The sequence below is a fragment of the Nicotiana sylvestris genome, chromosome 8 (genome assembly GCF_000393655.2).
Source record: "Nicotiana sylvestris chromosome 8, ASM39365v2, whole genome shotgun sequence".
NCBI classification, from domain to species: Eukaryota; Viridiplantae; Streptophyta; class Magnoliopsida; order Solanales; family Solanaceae; genus Nicotiana; species Nicotiana sylvestris.
In genome coordinates, this window is record NC_091064.1 from 180,068,198 (window position 1) to 180,082,665 (window position 14,468).

General features: G+C 39.9%; 1 protein-coding gene across 1 annotated transcript; it reads right to left on the reverse strand.

Moving 5' to 3' along the window:
- Positions 1-325: 325 nt before the first annotated feature.
- On the reverse strand, positions 326-9,235 carry LOC138876076 (uncharacterized). Its single transcript, XM_070154968.1, has 7 exons — positions 8,940-9,235; positions 8,602-8,652; positions 7,755-8,073; positions 6,315-6,665; positions 5,107-5,167; positions 1,061-1,146; positions 326-373 (listed from the first exon to the last, which is right to left on the reverse strand). Exons 1-7 carry the CDS (start codon positions 9,233-9,235, stop codon positions 326-328), a joined length of 1,212 nt encoding a protein of 403 aa, XP_070011069.1.
- Between the last annotated feature and the right edge of the window lie 5,233 nt (positions 9,236-14,468).

Here is a 14,468-nt window from a genome sequence, read left to right on the forward strand (position 1 = left end):
TCCACTGTTGTTGGTTGGAAGAGTTGCCCCATTGGCCTTGATAGTTGTTTACATATTGAACCTCTTCACTTTGGTCATCATAACCATTATTTTGAAAACCATCACACGCTTCATCAAATTGCTCAGAATTCCCTTGGTTTTGTTGCCTTCTTTGCCTTCTCTTGTTGACAAACATATTAACACCCTCCATGGCATTCACTTGGCGAGGACTTTGGACTTGTTGTAACTGTGACTTAGCCACTTGATTCATAGTAGTTGTCAACTCCGCTATAGCTTGCCCATGGTCATGTAATTCCTTGTGCAAATGAATAACCGTAGGGTCGCCTTAAGGTACATTAGCTCTACTTTGCCATGCAGAAGAAGTGTCAGCCATCTGATCAATTACATCACATGATTCATCATATGACAGCTTCATAAAGTTGCCCCCGGCAAGTTAGTTCACTATGCATTGATTTGTTGTATTGATGCTCCGGTAGAAAGTTTGTTGGACCATAGCGTCAGTCATATCATTATTGAGGCATTCCTTCACCATTGTTCTATACCGCTCCCAAATCTCATGCAAAGGTTCTGTGGGCTCTTGCTTGAAAGCTAATATCTCATCTCGAAGTGCCGCCATATGCCCGGGTGAAAAGAATTTAGAAATGAATTTATCCACCAACTCATCCCAAGTTGTGATGGAATGGTTGGGGAGTCTCTCGAGCCAATATAATGCCTTCCCCCGAAGTGAGAATGGGAAAAGTTTCAACCTAAGAGCATCCTCAGACACATTCGTTTGTTTGCTCCCCCAGCATGTATCCACGAACCCCTTGAGATGTTTGTAGGCATTTTGATCCGCAGCGCCCGTGAAGTACCCACGCTGCTCAAGTAAGGTCAACATCACATTGGTTATCTAAAAGTTGCCCGCCCGGATTCTGGGTAGGACAATAGCACTTGCATAACCCTGGTTCGGAAGTACTCTGAAAGACACTCTTGGAGGTGGCGGAGGAGGGTCTGGAATATTGTCATTTGGATTAGCATTGGCATTGCGGCCTCTATGTTGTCCTTAAGGTACAAGAGGCACCTCATCTTGCTCAACATCATCTACATCCTCCCCCGCAATCATGTTTCCAAGAGGGTCATTAGCGTTGTTCAAAGCCATATTGGTACCTGAGTAGTGACCAAACAAGTAAGTAACAAAGAAGGAAAGAAGAACAATACACAAAACTAACTAAATAGATAGCCAAAACCGTTAGCTCCCCGGTAACGGCGCCAAAAAGTGATCGCAGCCTACTCTGCACCACTAATAAGTAGCGAGAGAGGGTTGCAATAGCTTTTACTTGATTTTGGGTCGGGATCGATTTCCGCAGAGAGCTAGAAAGGGAGTTGAGTATCTATTTAGGTTGGGATTGCGTATTGGTTCCAAATTGCATTTCTATTCATTTTTGGGTTTTCTTTTATAATTCTACTATTATCAAACTACAAATTATAATTGCAACTAGATTAAGCTAAGAGTAAAATGCTACAAGTTGTTCAAATATTCTAAAAGGCACTAGGGTAGTGACTTTCACCTAGGTGGCCAATTGACGGGTAATTGCATCTAAGACACGATTGACATGATTGGGGAATATGTTATAACTATTGCTCGATATTACCCATTCTCACACCTCTCGGTAGAAAGAATGATTTTGCCCAATTGACTTTCCCAAGACCAATTGGGTATGCATATTTGCTCAAGCAACTAAGGTTCAAGTCGGGTATTACTCTCTCGAGGTTTAACCCTTTAATTGGGACGATCAATTCTCTTAAGTCCATCCCAATTCCTTGTTGGATCAATTTCGGAGACTTATGCTCTCTTTCTCAAGAAGAGCCCAAGTCAACTTAGCATAAACTAGTATTTGCAACCACTAATTCAATAATTAAACCATGAAATTGACCCAAATAGCAAACACCCATAGTCTATCTAGCCCTAAATTGCAACACCCATCAATTACCCACACCAAGGTTGAGCCACAACCCTAGCTAATGGGTCTAGCTACTCATACTTGAAGAGAAAAATAGAGAAATAGGTGAAGATGAACACATATTAATTAATTGCTAAGCTAAATACAAAGATTCAATGATAAAAATGAAAAAAAGATCTATTTATACTGAGCTGGAAAAACTGGACAAAAATGCCCCTGTGGGGTTAGTGCGGACCGCACAAAATGGTGTGCGGCCACACTAGGCTCTTGAACTTGAAAACTTGGCTCTCTGAACTCAGGCTTCGCGGACCGCACAGAATAGACTGCGGCCGCAGAGGCTTTTAGTGCGGTCCGCATAAACTGGACCGCGGACCGCACAGGCTTGAAAGCTCTAATCTTCACCCTCTCTGAACCTTGACTCTGCGGACCGCACAGAATGGTATTGTGGCTGCATTGCCTTCAATTCAAACTGCATAAAACCTTCTGTGGCTGCACTGCCTTAATGCCTGAAGTACCAGCTCTCTGAATCTCCCTAGTGCGGACCGCACAAAGTATAGTGCGGCCGCAGTAGGCCTGTTTTTTTTTAGCTTGTCTTGTCTTTGGTACTTGTGCAAGTTTCACTCCTTTTGAGATGATCTTTGACATCTTGTCACTTTATTGATCAAATCTGCAATCAAGCACAACTTATGAGCCTTTTGGGACTATTTTGTATGAATTGATAATCATAGCGTAAGCAAGAAGGAGTATAAAATACGTCAAAATCCCTAGTTATCACAGCTTCAGCTTGGGCTTACTTCATTTAAACCTTTTACCATCCCAATAGCTTCATCTTCATAGTCCTGTCTCTTAGAAAGAATGTTAGTTTCATCAAAAACTACATGCACACTTTCTTCTACACACATAGTTCTTTTGTTGTATACTTTATAAGCTTTGCTATGTGAAGAATATCCCAAGAATACTCCCTCATCACTTCTGGGATCAAACTTACCTAGGGAGTCCTTTCCATTATTTGCACAAAGCACTTGCATCCAAATGCCTTAAGATGGGATATATTTGGTTTTTTCCCTTTAAGTAACTCATAGGGAGTCTTCTCTACAAGAGGTCTAGTCATGCACCTATTAATGATGTAACATGCAGTATTTACAGCTTTTGCCCAGAAGTTATGGGGCAGTTTACTAGAAAGAAGCATAGTCCTAGCCATATATTCAAGTGTCCTATTCTTTCTTTCAACTACTCCATTTTGTTGTGGAGTCCTAGGGGCAGAAAAATTATGATCTATGCCATGCACATCAGAAAATTCAGCAAACTTAGTATTTTCAAATTTAGTTCCATGATCAGACCTAATTGATGCAAGTTGATTACCTAGTTTCTTCTAAGTTTTTCTAACAAAAGAAGTAAACATGTCAAATGCTTCATCTTTAGATGTTAAAAATAATGTCCAAGTAAACTTAGAGTAATCATCAACAAGCACCATCACATATTTTTTATCGCATCTCCTTAATGTCTCATTGGACCACAGAGATTCATATGAACCAGTTCCATCGACCTGGTCGTGCATATCATTTTCTTGCTTTTGAAAGAGGATATTACCTGCTTCCCCCTTGCACAAGCCTCACAAACTTTGTCTTCCTTAAACTTGATGTTAGGCATCCCTATTGCCAGGTCCTTGGAGACTAATTTGTTGAGTTGACTTAGACTTGCATCTCCAAGTCTTTTGTGCCAAAGGAAGGGATCATTGTCCAACACACTTAAACAAGTGAGTTAATTTTCCGAAAGAGTGGACAAATCTACAATGTATATATTGTTTACTCTTTTTCCCTGCAAAACAATCTTGTCTGTCATGACCCAAACTGGAGGGTCGTGACTAGCACCCAGCCATACTTGCCGAGCACTAACGTACATTTTATCTAACTTTTTTATTATCTTTTAGGGCCGACAAGATCAATATAAATGGTAGACATGAATCATGGACAACCAACAATGAAAGATGATGGCATGAACGTACATAACATGGGATGACTAGACAATCAAGAGACTACATATAAGGTACGAGCTACCTGCTACCATGAAAGACTATACGACAAAAATCAGTCGACAAGGCATACCAAACTATACATGAGTCGACACCTGTCTATGAGCCTCTAAAGGAACATAAGTGGTGCAATATTGCTGGAATAGGGCCTCGACATACCCATAATGTCTATAACAAAAATGCATACTTGTAACATATGGGTACCTCTGAGAGCTACTGACATGACATGCATGATACATATGTATATATACATAAACTTTTAAAACATACACCTTTGTGGGCATCATCATTATCATATCGTACCCGGCCGTAATAGGCTCGATAAAAATGTACCCAACCATCATAAGGCTTAGTAGAATCGTACTCGGCCACGTGGAGCTCGATAAAACCCAATTGATCAGTGGTTGCACAATAGGTATCGTACCCAGCCGTCTATAGCGCGGCTCGGTAGAGTAAAATAGATACATATATATATATATATAATGCATTCTAGACTCATTGGAATAATATTCTGAAGCTTTCGGAGTGACATAAGGTCGGTATCCTCTGTAAACGTTATTAGGACTAACTATTCATCATGAATATTATAATAATCAAGAAGTACCAACAACATTGATAACATAAGAATAAGAGAAGCAACATCAACATCAATCGCTCCATAAGAAGGGAAATAATGTAAGTACTGTTAGCTTCTAAGAGTGGAGTATCTTTGGAAGCTCGTCCCTTACGTTATGTACAATTGGAGTCGTGCAAAAGAAGGAAAGGGATGGCCTCACATACCTTGTATATTCTTCCCAACCTCAAGCTATGCAATTTCATGACTCCTTAGTCTACGATAAGAGAAATGACACTATTGTTATCGTTTAGGGGTCGTAACTATTATGTATCGAACACAACCTATTTTACGAGGAAATAGACAGCAACTCCCCTATTTATATGACTTCCCACAAGTCAAAACAATCACCAAACATCCCAAACAACATCAATAATAATCATATTGAGCCTTCCAAAATAGTCCACCAACCAAAAACACTACTACCAAGCCTTTCGATATATATTTCACAAGTTCTAGATTCAACGACTTAGCCGCAACTTGGATAATCTTAAATAAATGTAGAGTAAGAGGTTCTTTACCTTTAAACAGAAAGAACAACTCCAATTTGACATTAATTCTCCGCGAAATATCCCTCCAATGCTGCCACAAGTACAAGGAAGCGAAACTAACAAACAATTAGGGGGTTTTCGGCACTAGAATCACTTTAGAAGACCTGAAATCACCTAGGGTTGATATTAAAAACTTGGGAGTATTTGCAGAATATAAACCCCTTAAAAAAACCTCCCACATGATCTGGAACAACACAAAAATGAGCAACAACAAGAAGAACAAGAAACTTACTAGCGCCACGGGATTCCCGACACTTGATTTGTGTTGTTTGCCCTTTGTTTGGGTCTTGGATCATGAGAGAAACTTGACAGGATGTTTTTAGGGTCTAATGTCTGAATATACTGAAAAATATTACTTAAAACGGGTTGGAGGCATCTATATATATATATATATATATATATATATATATATATATATATATATATATCCAAATGTCCTAAACCGCCTAAGTGGGCCCCATAGAGAGGTGCTTGGCTGTAGTCTCACGAAAACGCGACTATCTCTCTACTCCGATATCGTATAGATGAACGGTTTAATACGTTGGAAACTACACTCATATATCTTAAATTTGGTGGGTATATCACCCCGTAATTCCAAGTAAATTGGGATAAAAACTTAGTAACATTTGACCTAATTTTTAAGTAAAATTATGAACGTTAGTTGCGCCAACTTTTGTCGACTTTTATTTCATAACTTGTTTGACTTCAAGACTTATGATACGGATATTATATGATTAAAATACCTTAAAACATGACCTCTTGAGTATATTAAGCACCTCTAGGTTTACTCGGAAATACGGTTTACAACATCCTTGATTCGTTTAACTTCTAATACTTGTTAACCACCCTTATACACCCTGGTATCATACATGACCAATAGGATTAATTTCTTATCATCTTAAAGATAATATCTTCATGGATTTACATCGACTACCTTATGGCATGAACTAACGTATGTGAATATGGGTTGTACCACCCTTCCCCTTTAGGAACATTCGTCCTCGAATGTAAGGGTTTATGGGGAGTCTAAATCATCGTGGCAGTCAAACTCGCAAGCAGTCAAACCCAACTTATTTCTTCACAAGGCTACACAAAGCATTATGGATATGTACATTATCTGCATATCACCATTTGTATTAAGGAAGAATATTCTCAAGTTATTGCTTACCTCATAGAACCGTTTCACCTTCTAATGTATCTTGTGTTCCACCGGCATCCTTGTTATCTTCATTATGGAATAGGTAAGGGTATTTAGACTCCATCTCCTCTTCTGCTTCCCATGTCATTTCTTCTATATTATTGTTCCTCCATAATACTTTGACGGAAGCTACATCTTTTGTTCTCAGCTTGCGGACTTGTCGATCTAATATAGCCACTGGCACTTCTTCATATGTTAGATCCTCTATAACTTGTACATCTTTGAAAGGGACAACTCGAGAAGGGTGTCCAATACATTTCCTCAACATAGATACATGGAATACCGGGTGGACAAATTCCAATTCGGATGGCAATTCTAACTCATAAGAAACCTGTCCAATTTGTCAAAGAATTTTATATGGCCCGATATATCGCGGACTCAGTTTACCTTTCTTCCCAAAACTCATAACACCCTTCATCAGTGAGATCCTCATGAAAACCCAATCACCAACTTCAAACTCCAGATCACGACTTCAGACATCGAAATAAGACTTTTACCTGCTTTGTGTCGTCCTCAATCGCTCTTGTATCACTTTCACCTTCTCAATGGATTGGTGAATCAAATCTGGCCCATATAATTATGTTTCACCATCTTTGAACCATCCAATTGGTGATCTACATCTCCTCCCATATGTTGGAATGGTAGCTATTATTGTAGGCGAATTCTATGAGTGGAAGATGGTCATCCAAATTCCCCATAAAATCTAGAACACATGCTCGTAGCATATCTTCAAGTGTCTGAAAGGTACGTTCAGCCTGTCCGTCAGTTTGTGGATGAATGCAGTGCTGCGATTCACTTGTGTGCCTAAACCCTTCTGAAAAGACCTCTATAAGTTAGTCGTAAATTGAGCTCCTGGGTCTGATATAATAGATACCGGCACACCATGAAGCCTAACAATCTCCTTGATATACAACTTCGCATAATCTTCAGTTGTGTAAGTTGTCTTAACTGGCAGAAAATAGGCACATTTTGTAAGTCGATCAACTATCACCCATATGGAGTCAAACTTATGATAAGAGCGAGGTAATCCAATAATGAAGTCCATATTAATCAACTCCCATTTCCAGGTCAGAATCTCTATATTCTGAAGCAATCCACCGGGTTTCTAATGTTCTATCTTTACTTATTGACAATTGGGACAGTGGGCTACAAATTTTGCAATATACTTCTTCATGTTATCCCACCAATACTGCTCCTTGACATCATGATACATCTTTGTCGAGCCAGGATGGATGGAATATCGGGATTGATGAATCTCATTAATAATCTTCTCTTGCAACCCTGCCATATTAGGCACACATAATCGACCCTTGTATCTCAGTGCCCCATCTCCTCCGATCTCAAAAGTCGTAATTGTACACTGATGAATGCTCTCTCTCAATCGTACTAAGATAGGATCTTCTTATTGTCGTACTTTTACCTCGGCTACCAAAGATGATTCTAATGTATTCTGTACAGTAACACCTCCGCCATCAGAGTCTAACAATCTGATTCTCATATTGGCTAGCTGATGAAGCTCTTTAGTCAACCCCTGTCTACCTGACTCAATGTGTACTAAGCTTCCTATTGACTTATGACTGAGAGCGTCTGCCACAACATTGGCTTTACCAAGATGGTACAATATCTCGACATCATAATTTTTCAGTAATTCAAGCCACCTACGCTGCCTCAAATTCAACTCTTTCTGCTTGAAGATGTATTGTAAACTCTTGTGATCTGTGTAGATGTCAACCTGGACACTGTATAAGTAGTGCCGCCATATCTTTAAAGCATATATATTACTGTAGCCAATTCCAAATCATGGGTTGGGTAATTCTTTTCATGATTTTTCAATTGTCTTGATGCATAAGCAATCACTTTCCCACGTTGCATCAATACGCACCCCAAACCTATACTTTAGGCATCACAATATACCACATAACTTTCTGTTCCTTCAGGGAGAGTGAGCACTGGCGTGGATGTCAATCGATTCTTTAGCTCCTGAAAACTACATTTATAAGCATCAGACCACTGGAACCTGGTAGCTTTCTGTGTTAACTTACTCAATGGTGCTGATATAGAGGAAAACCATTCTGCAAACTGCCTATAATATCATGCTAGCCCGAAGAAGCTGCGAACTTCTGATGGTGTTGTAGGTCTCGGCCAGTTCTTTACTACATCGATATTCTGAGTGTCGACACTAATACCCTCGTCAGATATCGCATGGCCAAGGAATGCTACTGAGTTCAGCCAGAATTCACATTTGGAGAGCTTAGCATATAACTTACGATCCTAAAGTGCCTGTAATACTATCCGCAAGTGGCCTGCATGTTCCACCTCTGAACGAGAATACACTAGAATGTCATCAATGAATACAATCACGAGCACATCTAGATAGGGCCTGAATACAATATTCATGAGATCCATAAAAGCTGATGGGGCATTTGTTAGCCCGAACGACATCACCAAGAACTCAAAGTGCACATATCTTATCCGGAAGGCCGTCTTTGGAATATCCTTCTCCTTAACCCTCACCTGATGATACCCTAAACGTAAGTCAATCTTGGAGAAATACTTGGCACCCTGGAGTTGGTCAAATAGGTCATCAATCCTTGGAAGTGGATACTTGTTCTTTATAGTAAACTTATTCAACTGTCGATAACACATCCTTAATGACCCGTCTTTCTTCTGCACGAACAAAACTGGTGCACCCCAAGGTGAAGTGCTAGGCCTAATGAAGCCCTTATCTAGCAAGTCCTTCAACTGCGCCTTCAACTCTCGCAACTCAACCGGGGCCTTTCTATATGGAGGGATAGAGATCGGTTGAGTGTCAGGAAACACATCAATGCTAAACTCAATCTCCCTTTCTGGAGGAAGGCCTGGGAGTTCATCTGGGAAAACATTTGGAAATTCATTGACCATGGGGATTGATTATAGATAAGGTGGCTTCACCTCCACATCCCTAACGTGAACGAGATGATAAATGTAACCTTTTGATATCATTTTCCTTGCCTTAATATAGGAAATAAACCTACCTTTGAGTGTAGCAATGTTCCCCTTCCATTCAATGACGGGTTCACTAGGAAACTGAAACCTAACCATCTTCATACGACAGTCAACATTTGCATAGCATGAGGCTAACCAGTCCATTCCCATTATTACATCAAAATCAACCATTTCTAACTCAAATAAATTTGCCGAAATTTGACGACTACAAATCATCACAGTGCAACCTTAATATACCCTTCTAGCAATCACAGAATCTCCTATCGAAATAGATATCGCAAGGGGTTTACTTATCAATTCAAGTTCAACGCAAAACTTATTAGCCACAAAGGGTGTAACATATGATAATGTAGATCACTGATCAATCAGTGCATATACATCGTAAGAAATAAAAGACAGACACTTGGAACTGGTTCTTCTATCTAGTTCAAGTAGCTTCAGGTTTGTACGCTTGAATCACACATGAACTGCTTGCAAAATTACCTTGCTATTTTTCTCTCAATTCACATTTAACTTCTACTTATGTGTGTTACCTATAAAAGAGAACAACACTGATATTTATAGAGTTAGTAAATAGAGATTAACTAGAATTCTGATGCTACTCTTCCTTGGTGGAAGAGTTCTAGTTGATCTCATCCTCTAACTCTATCCTTCTCTTAAGTCGTGTTCTCCTTGTGTAAGGAGTCTTTCTCCTTAACCAATATGCAACTTTTTCGATCATGATCTGGAGATATCACTTTGATAAGTGAGGTTTATCTCCAAAAGAAAATTGTATGCTAAGCACCACAAAATCGGTCTCAATAGAATCAAAGTTTCATATAGTGCACTAATTTAGAAGTCTTGAGTATAAATTAGGTGCCAAAATTGGATTTAAGAATTGAAAATTGTTGAAAAAAATCTGGGTGTCTGAACCCTTGTATGAACACCGCAGATGCAGAAAATCTACCATAGATACGGTCTCGCACCTACGTTGAATGTTCCGCAGGTGCGACTTTTGCCCTATTGAGAAATACCGCAGATGTGGAGAAAAAAACCGCAGAAGCGGGACCGCACCGATGATGGTAATTCCGAAGGTGCAAAAACTGGGCAGTTTACCAAATTCCAGTGGCTTTGCAACTGAAGCCTCCCGGGTCCGTTCAACTTGATTCTTTGGCCTAATTGCAGTGTTTTAAATTGCTTAACATGATTCTATTGCCTGACTAACAATGTTTGGATTTTGTAAAGGTACTTTGAGCTAAAAAGAACCCAAACATGAACGAAAATGCTCCGCAATATCATGAAATTGAGGAGGAGCTTGATGAACCATTTGACAACTTACGCTTCATGTCGGCTGACTGTTAACGCAGATATTATGACCTCCTCGCCACCAAAAAGATATTTCATGAAAAAGGGATCGCCGAGGAAAAATTGGCCGAGCGGCTCCCAGATTTCTATGCTCATCTCCAAGCCTCCGAATGGTCATGTTTCATTCCCACTCCGTGCAAAGCCAATAAGGAGTGGGTGCGTGAATTCTACGCAAATCTTAAGCGCACAAACTTTGCCAGCCCACAACTCATCAATAGAGGAAAATTAGTAAGGTTTAGGATGGAGCATATCAATGACACTCTTGGGATTCCTAACTATCCACTAGAACCGGTGCGAGAGAAGGATCAGTGCGACAACGAGGAATGGCTTGTATCTAAACTCTACCCTCCAAGCATGAGAGAAAAATGGGGAAACAAGAGAAAGGGTGTGAAGCCAATTGACTTCACAGCTGAAGCAAAAATGTGGTTGTACATCCTCTGCAACAAGGTGTCACCTTGTGGAAATGTCTCAGATGTCTCCTATACCAGGGTATTGATCATTGCATGCATCCTGGACGGCACTCCTGTAAATGTCGGTTACTATATCCTGCAGGAACTGAGGGAGTATTTGGTGGACAATGATGCAGGGATGATGTTCTCTTCGCTGATCACATAGTTATACATGAGGGCAAAGATTGAGGTGCGTAGCACCGATCTTTGGTTGCCAGCTGATAAACCTTTTCATCCACTGAGAGTAACAGGTGAGGGGAGTGCAGTAAAAAGCAAGAAAAGGAAAGTCACCACTTCTGTTACCGGTCCAGAGTCTTCCTCACAGGAAGCTGCACCTGAGGGACCATTTGGGGTGCTAAACTCTGAGCTTGCATCCATTCGGGAGTTAGTGTCACAGCTTCCCCGGGGGCCCTCATCCTCCCAGCCTAGGCCCGAGTACTTCTCCGGGTAAGATAAGAGGATATACTTAGATGCGCAAAAAAGCTAGGCAGAGTCTCAAGAGAAGCTAGCAGCATCAGTTGTCAAATTCGAGACAGCCTACAACAACCTGGCCAAGGCGTATGCCGATCTTCAGTCAGATTTCCAGAAGGAGAAGGCGAAAAACAAGAAGAAGAGCAAATTCATGATAAATATGTGGAGAGGCATAAAGGCCATCTTCAAATGGGGGCAGCCGGGCAGGAAGATACCAGTGGGGGATAAAGATGATAGCGAGGAGTATTCCTTCATGTCAGATGCTGCTGGTGATGATGATATTGATGATGATGATGAGAGTGATGATGATGAGGCTGTGAGTTCAACATAGCAGTGATCAGCCTTCCTCCCACAGTCTGCTAGTCTGATGCAGACCTTAGGGAGACCCTCAAACTACTTTCCTATACTTTTGATATTGTGCAGTGGGGACACTGCAATGTTTTTAGTTGGGGGTGGCTTTAGGAGTATAGTATACCGTATTCATACTATGATATTGTGTGCCCTTGTCGGGCTTATTTTGTTGTTATGGATATTGTGTGCCCTTGTCGGGCTTATTTTGTTGTATCATGTGCTCTTGCTGAGCTTGGTGTTATTAGTCTATTTTTATCTTTCTTTCGTTATTTATTTTCTTTAGTAGCTTGGTGTAGTTAGTATTAGTTGCTTTCATTTTAGTATCCTCTTTAGTATTTTTGTTCTTTTATTTTTATTTCCTTAGTAGTAGTTCCTTGGGTTTTCTTCATACTACGATTCTTTCCCAAGGAAATTTTTTGAAGTGAACCGGGTGACTTTTCCCTATGATAGATGGCGTGACAACTTTCTTAAGGGAATTAGTCTTGTTTTGCTAGGAGGAGACTTTCGGATTATTTGTTACTAACAAAATTAGTCTCTCGTATGTAAAATGTGAATTAAGAATACCCCTCTGAATTTCGGTTTTGAATTTAAACAAGTAAGTTGCATGGTGAAGAATAATTTTTGTGATAAATTTTTGGCTCTTTTAGTGACTCTTTGCCCACTAGTTTGAATAATATTGCTCTAGATGCTCTTATTAGAAAATAAAATTGACCCGTCTTGATTAATTCATGTACCATGTGTGTTAGTGATAGGTTTTAAATATCTTTACCTTCTGTTTTGATGATCTAACAAACTTAATGTCAAGGACTAGATAGGGAACCTGCCTCACTTGGACTACACAACATTTAACGAATTCCAGCTAAAGGTGAACTACTACAGCTTCAGGAGCTAGGAAACTAAACAAGGACCTGATACCCTTGTGGTTCCCTCATAGCGGTACAAAGTCAATTGGACACAGCTGGAAATGAAGTGACTGCTTGCACTGTTTCTGCCACACTGCACTATTTCCAGCGCCCACTCATTCCTTGACCAACTAAAGTGCTCACATCATTTCAAGTGATGTGGTCAAGGTATATCAACAATGAGTTCATATTAAAACATCACTTGAATGTTTCAGTTTCTTATTCAAGCATTTTGCAAAAACAGAGAAATCAACCCTCACAAGCTTGAAGAACAAAGTTGAACGCAACTACGGACCAGTTCCTAAAGTTAGCATGTTGTTGTCCTTAGTTGAGTTGTAACTTTGTAATTGTACTTATTGTATCTCCTAAATTGCTTAGCTAGAAGCGTTGATTAGGAATCCTCTTGTAAAATCCGTAAACTCCTTGAGTTTATATCATAAGCAAAAGCCTTTGTAACTGTAGAGTGACAAAGTGGCTTGTGGTGAGAGCATCACAAAGTCAGTAAAAGTCTTTGTAACTAGGGAGTCACAAAGTGGCTTGTAGTAAGAGTACCACAAGTTAGTTGAGTTAAATTTTTTGTAATGGAGTCATTACAAAGTGGCTTGTAATAGGTTTTTACAAGTTAGTGAAGTTGAAAGCCTACTAGTGTAGGTTGTGGCTTTTGGTCCCCTTGTGTGGGATTTTTTCCATGTAAAAATCCTGTGTTTCATTTATTTACAGTTTATTAACATTCCCAGCAGAATTTTGTAGAGGACCAGGTACTCTACTATTTGGTGGACTCATACAAACTAACAATTGGTACCAAAGCAGGTTCCTCCTATCAGGCTAACACCTAGGAAGGATCCTTATGGCTGCTCCACCAAATTTTTAAGAAGGTCAATCTACATACCGACCACCCAGGTTCAATGGACAATACTACGGGTGGTGGAAAAAAAGAATGCATGATTTCATCATGGCTGAGGATTCTGAGTTATGGGATATCATATGCAATGGCCCTTATGTTCCAACAAAGGTACTAGAAGAACTTCCATTTTCAATGGCAAAAACTAGTAAAGAATACACTGATGCAGACAAAAAAGTAGTAGAGAATAATTTTCGTGCCAAGAAGATTCTGGTATATGGAATAGGACCTGGAGAATACAATAGAATCTCTGCATGCGACACTGCCAAGGAGATATGGGAAGCTTTGCAAACAGCTCATGAGGGAACTACCCAAGTAAAACAGTCTAAGATCGATATGCTCACTACCGAGTATAAACTCTTCAGGATGAAGGACGATGAATCTATTCAAGATATGCACACCAGATTCACTTCCATCATAAATGAGTTACACTCACTTGACGAAACCATTCCTAAAAACAAGCTAGTGAGGAAAATCCTCAGTACTCTGCCTAGCCCATGGGAAAGCAAGGTGAATGCTATTATTGAATTAAAGGATTTGTAAGAGCTGACCACATAAGAGCTTATTGGAAATCTGAAGACCTACAAGATGAAGAAGAAGAAGAAGATAGACAGTGAAAGAAGAGAACCAAAGAAAGAAAAGAACCTGGTACTCAAAGCTGATAGCAATGACTCAAGTGATAAAGACATTGACATAGCTTACTTGACCAAAAGGTTTCAGAAGATAGTCAA

Excerpts from the sequence above, each read along its gene's own strand:
- LOC138876076 (XM_070154968.1), bottom strand. The coding sequence starts at position 9,235 with ATGGTCAATGAATTTCCAAATGTTTTCCCAGATGAACTCCCAGGCCTT. Across the intron at positions 5,168-6,314 it reads ATACATTAGAAGGTGAAACG|CATTGGAGGGATATTTCGCG; the intron begins GTTCTATGAGGT and ends TACTTGTGGCAG. Across the intron at positions 1,147-5,106 it reads GTTGTTCTTTCTGTTTAAAG|GTACCAATATGGCTTTGAAC; the intron begins GTAAAGAACCTC and ends GTCACTACTCAG.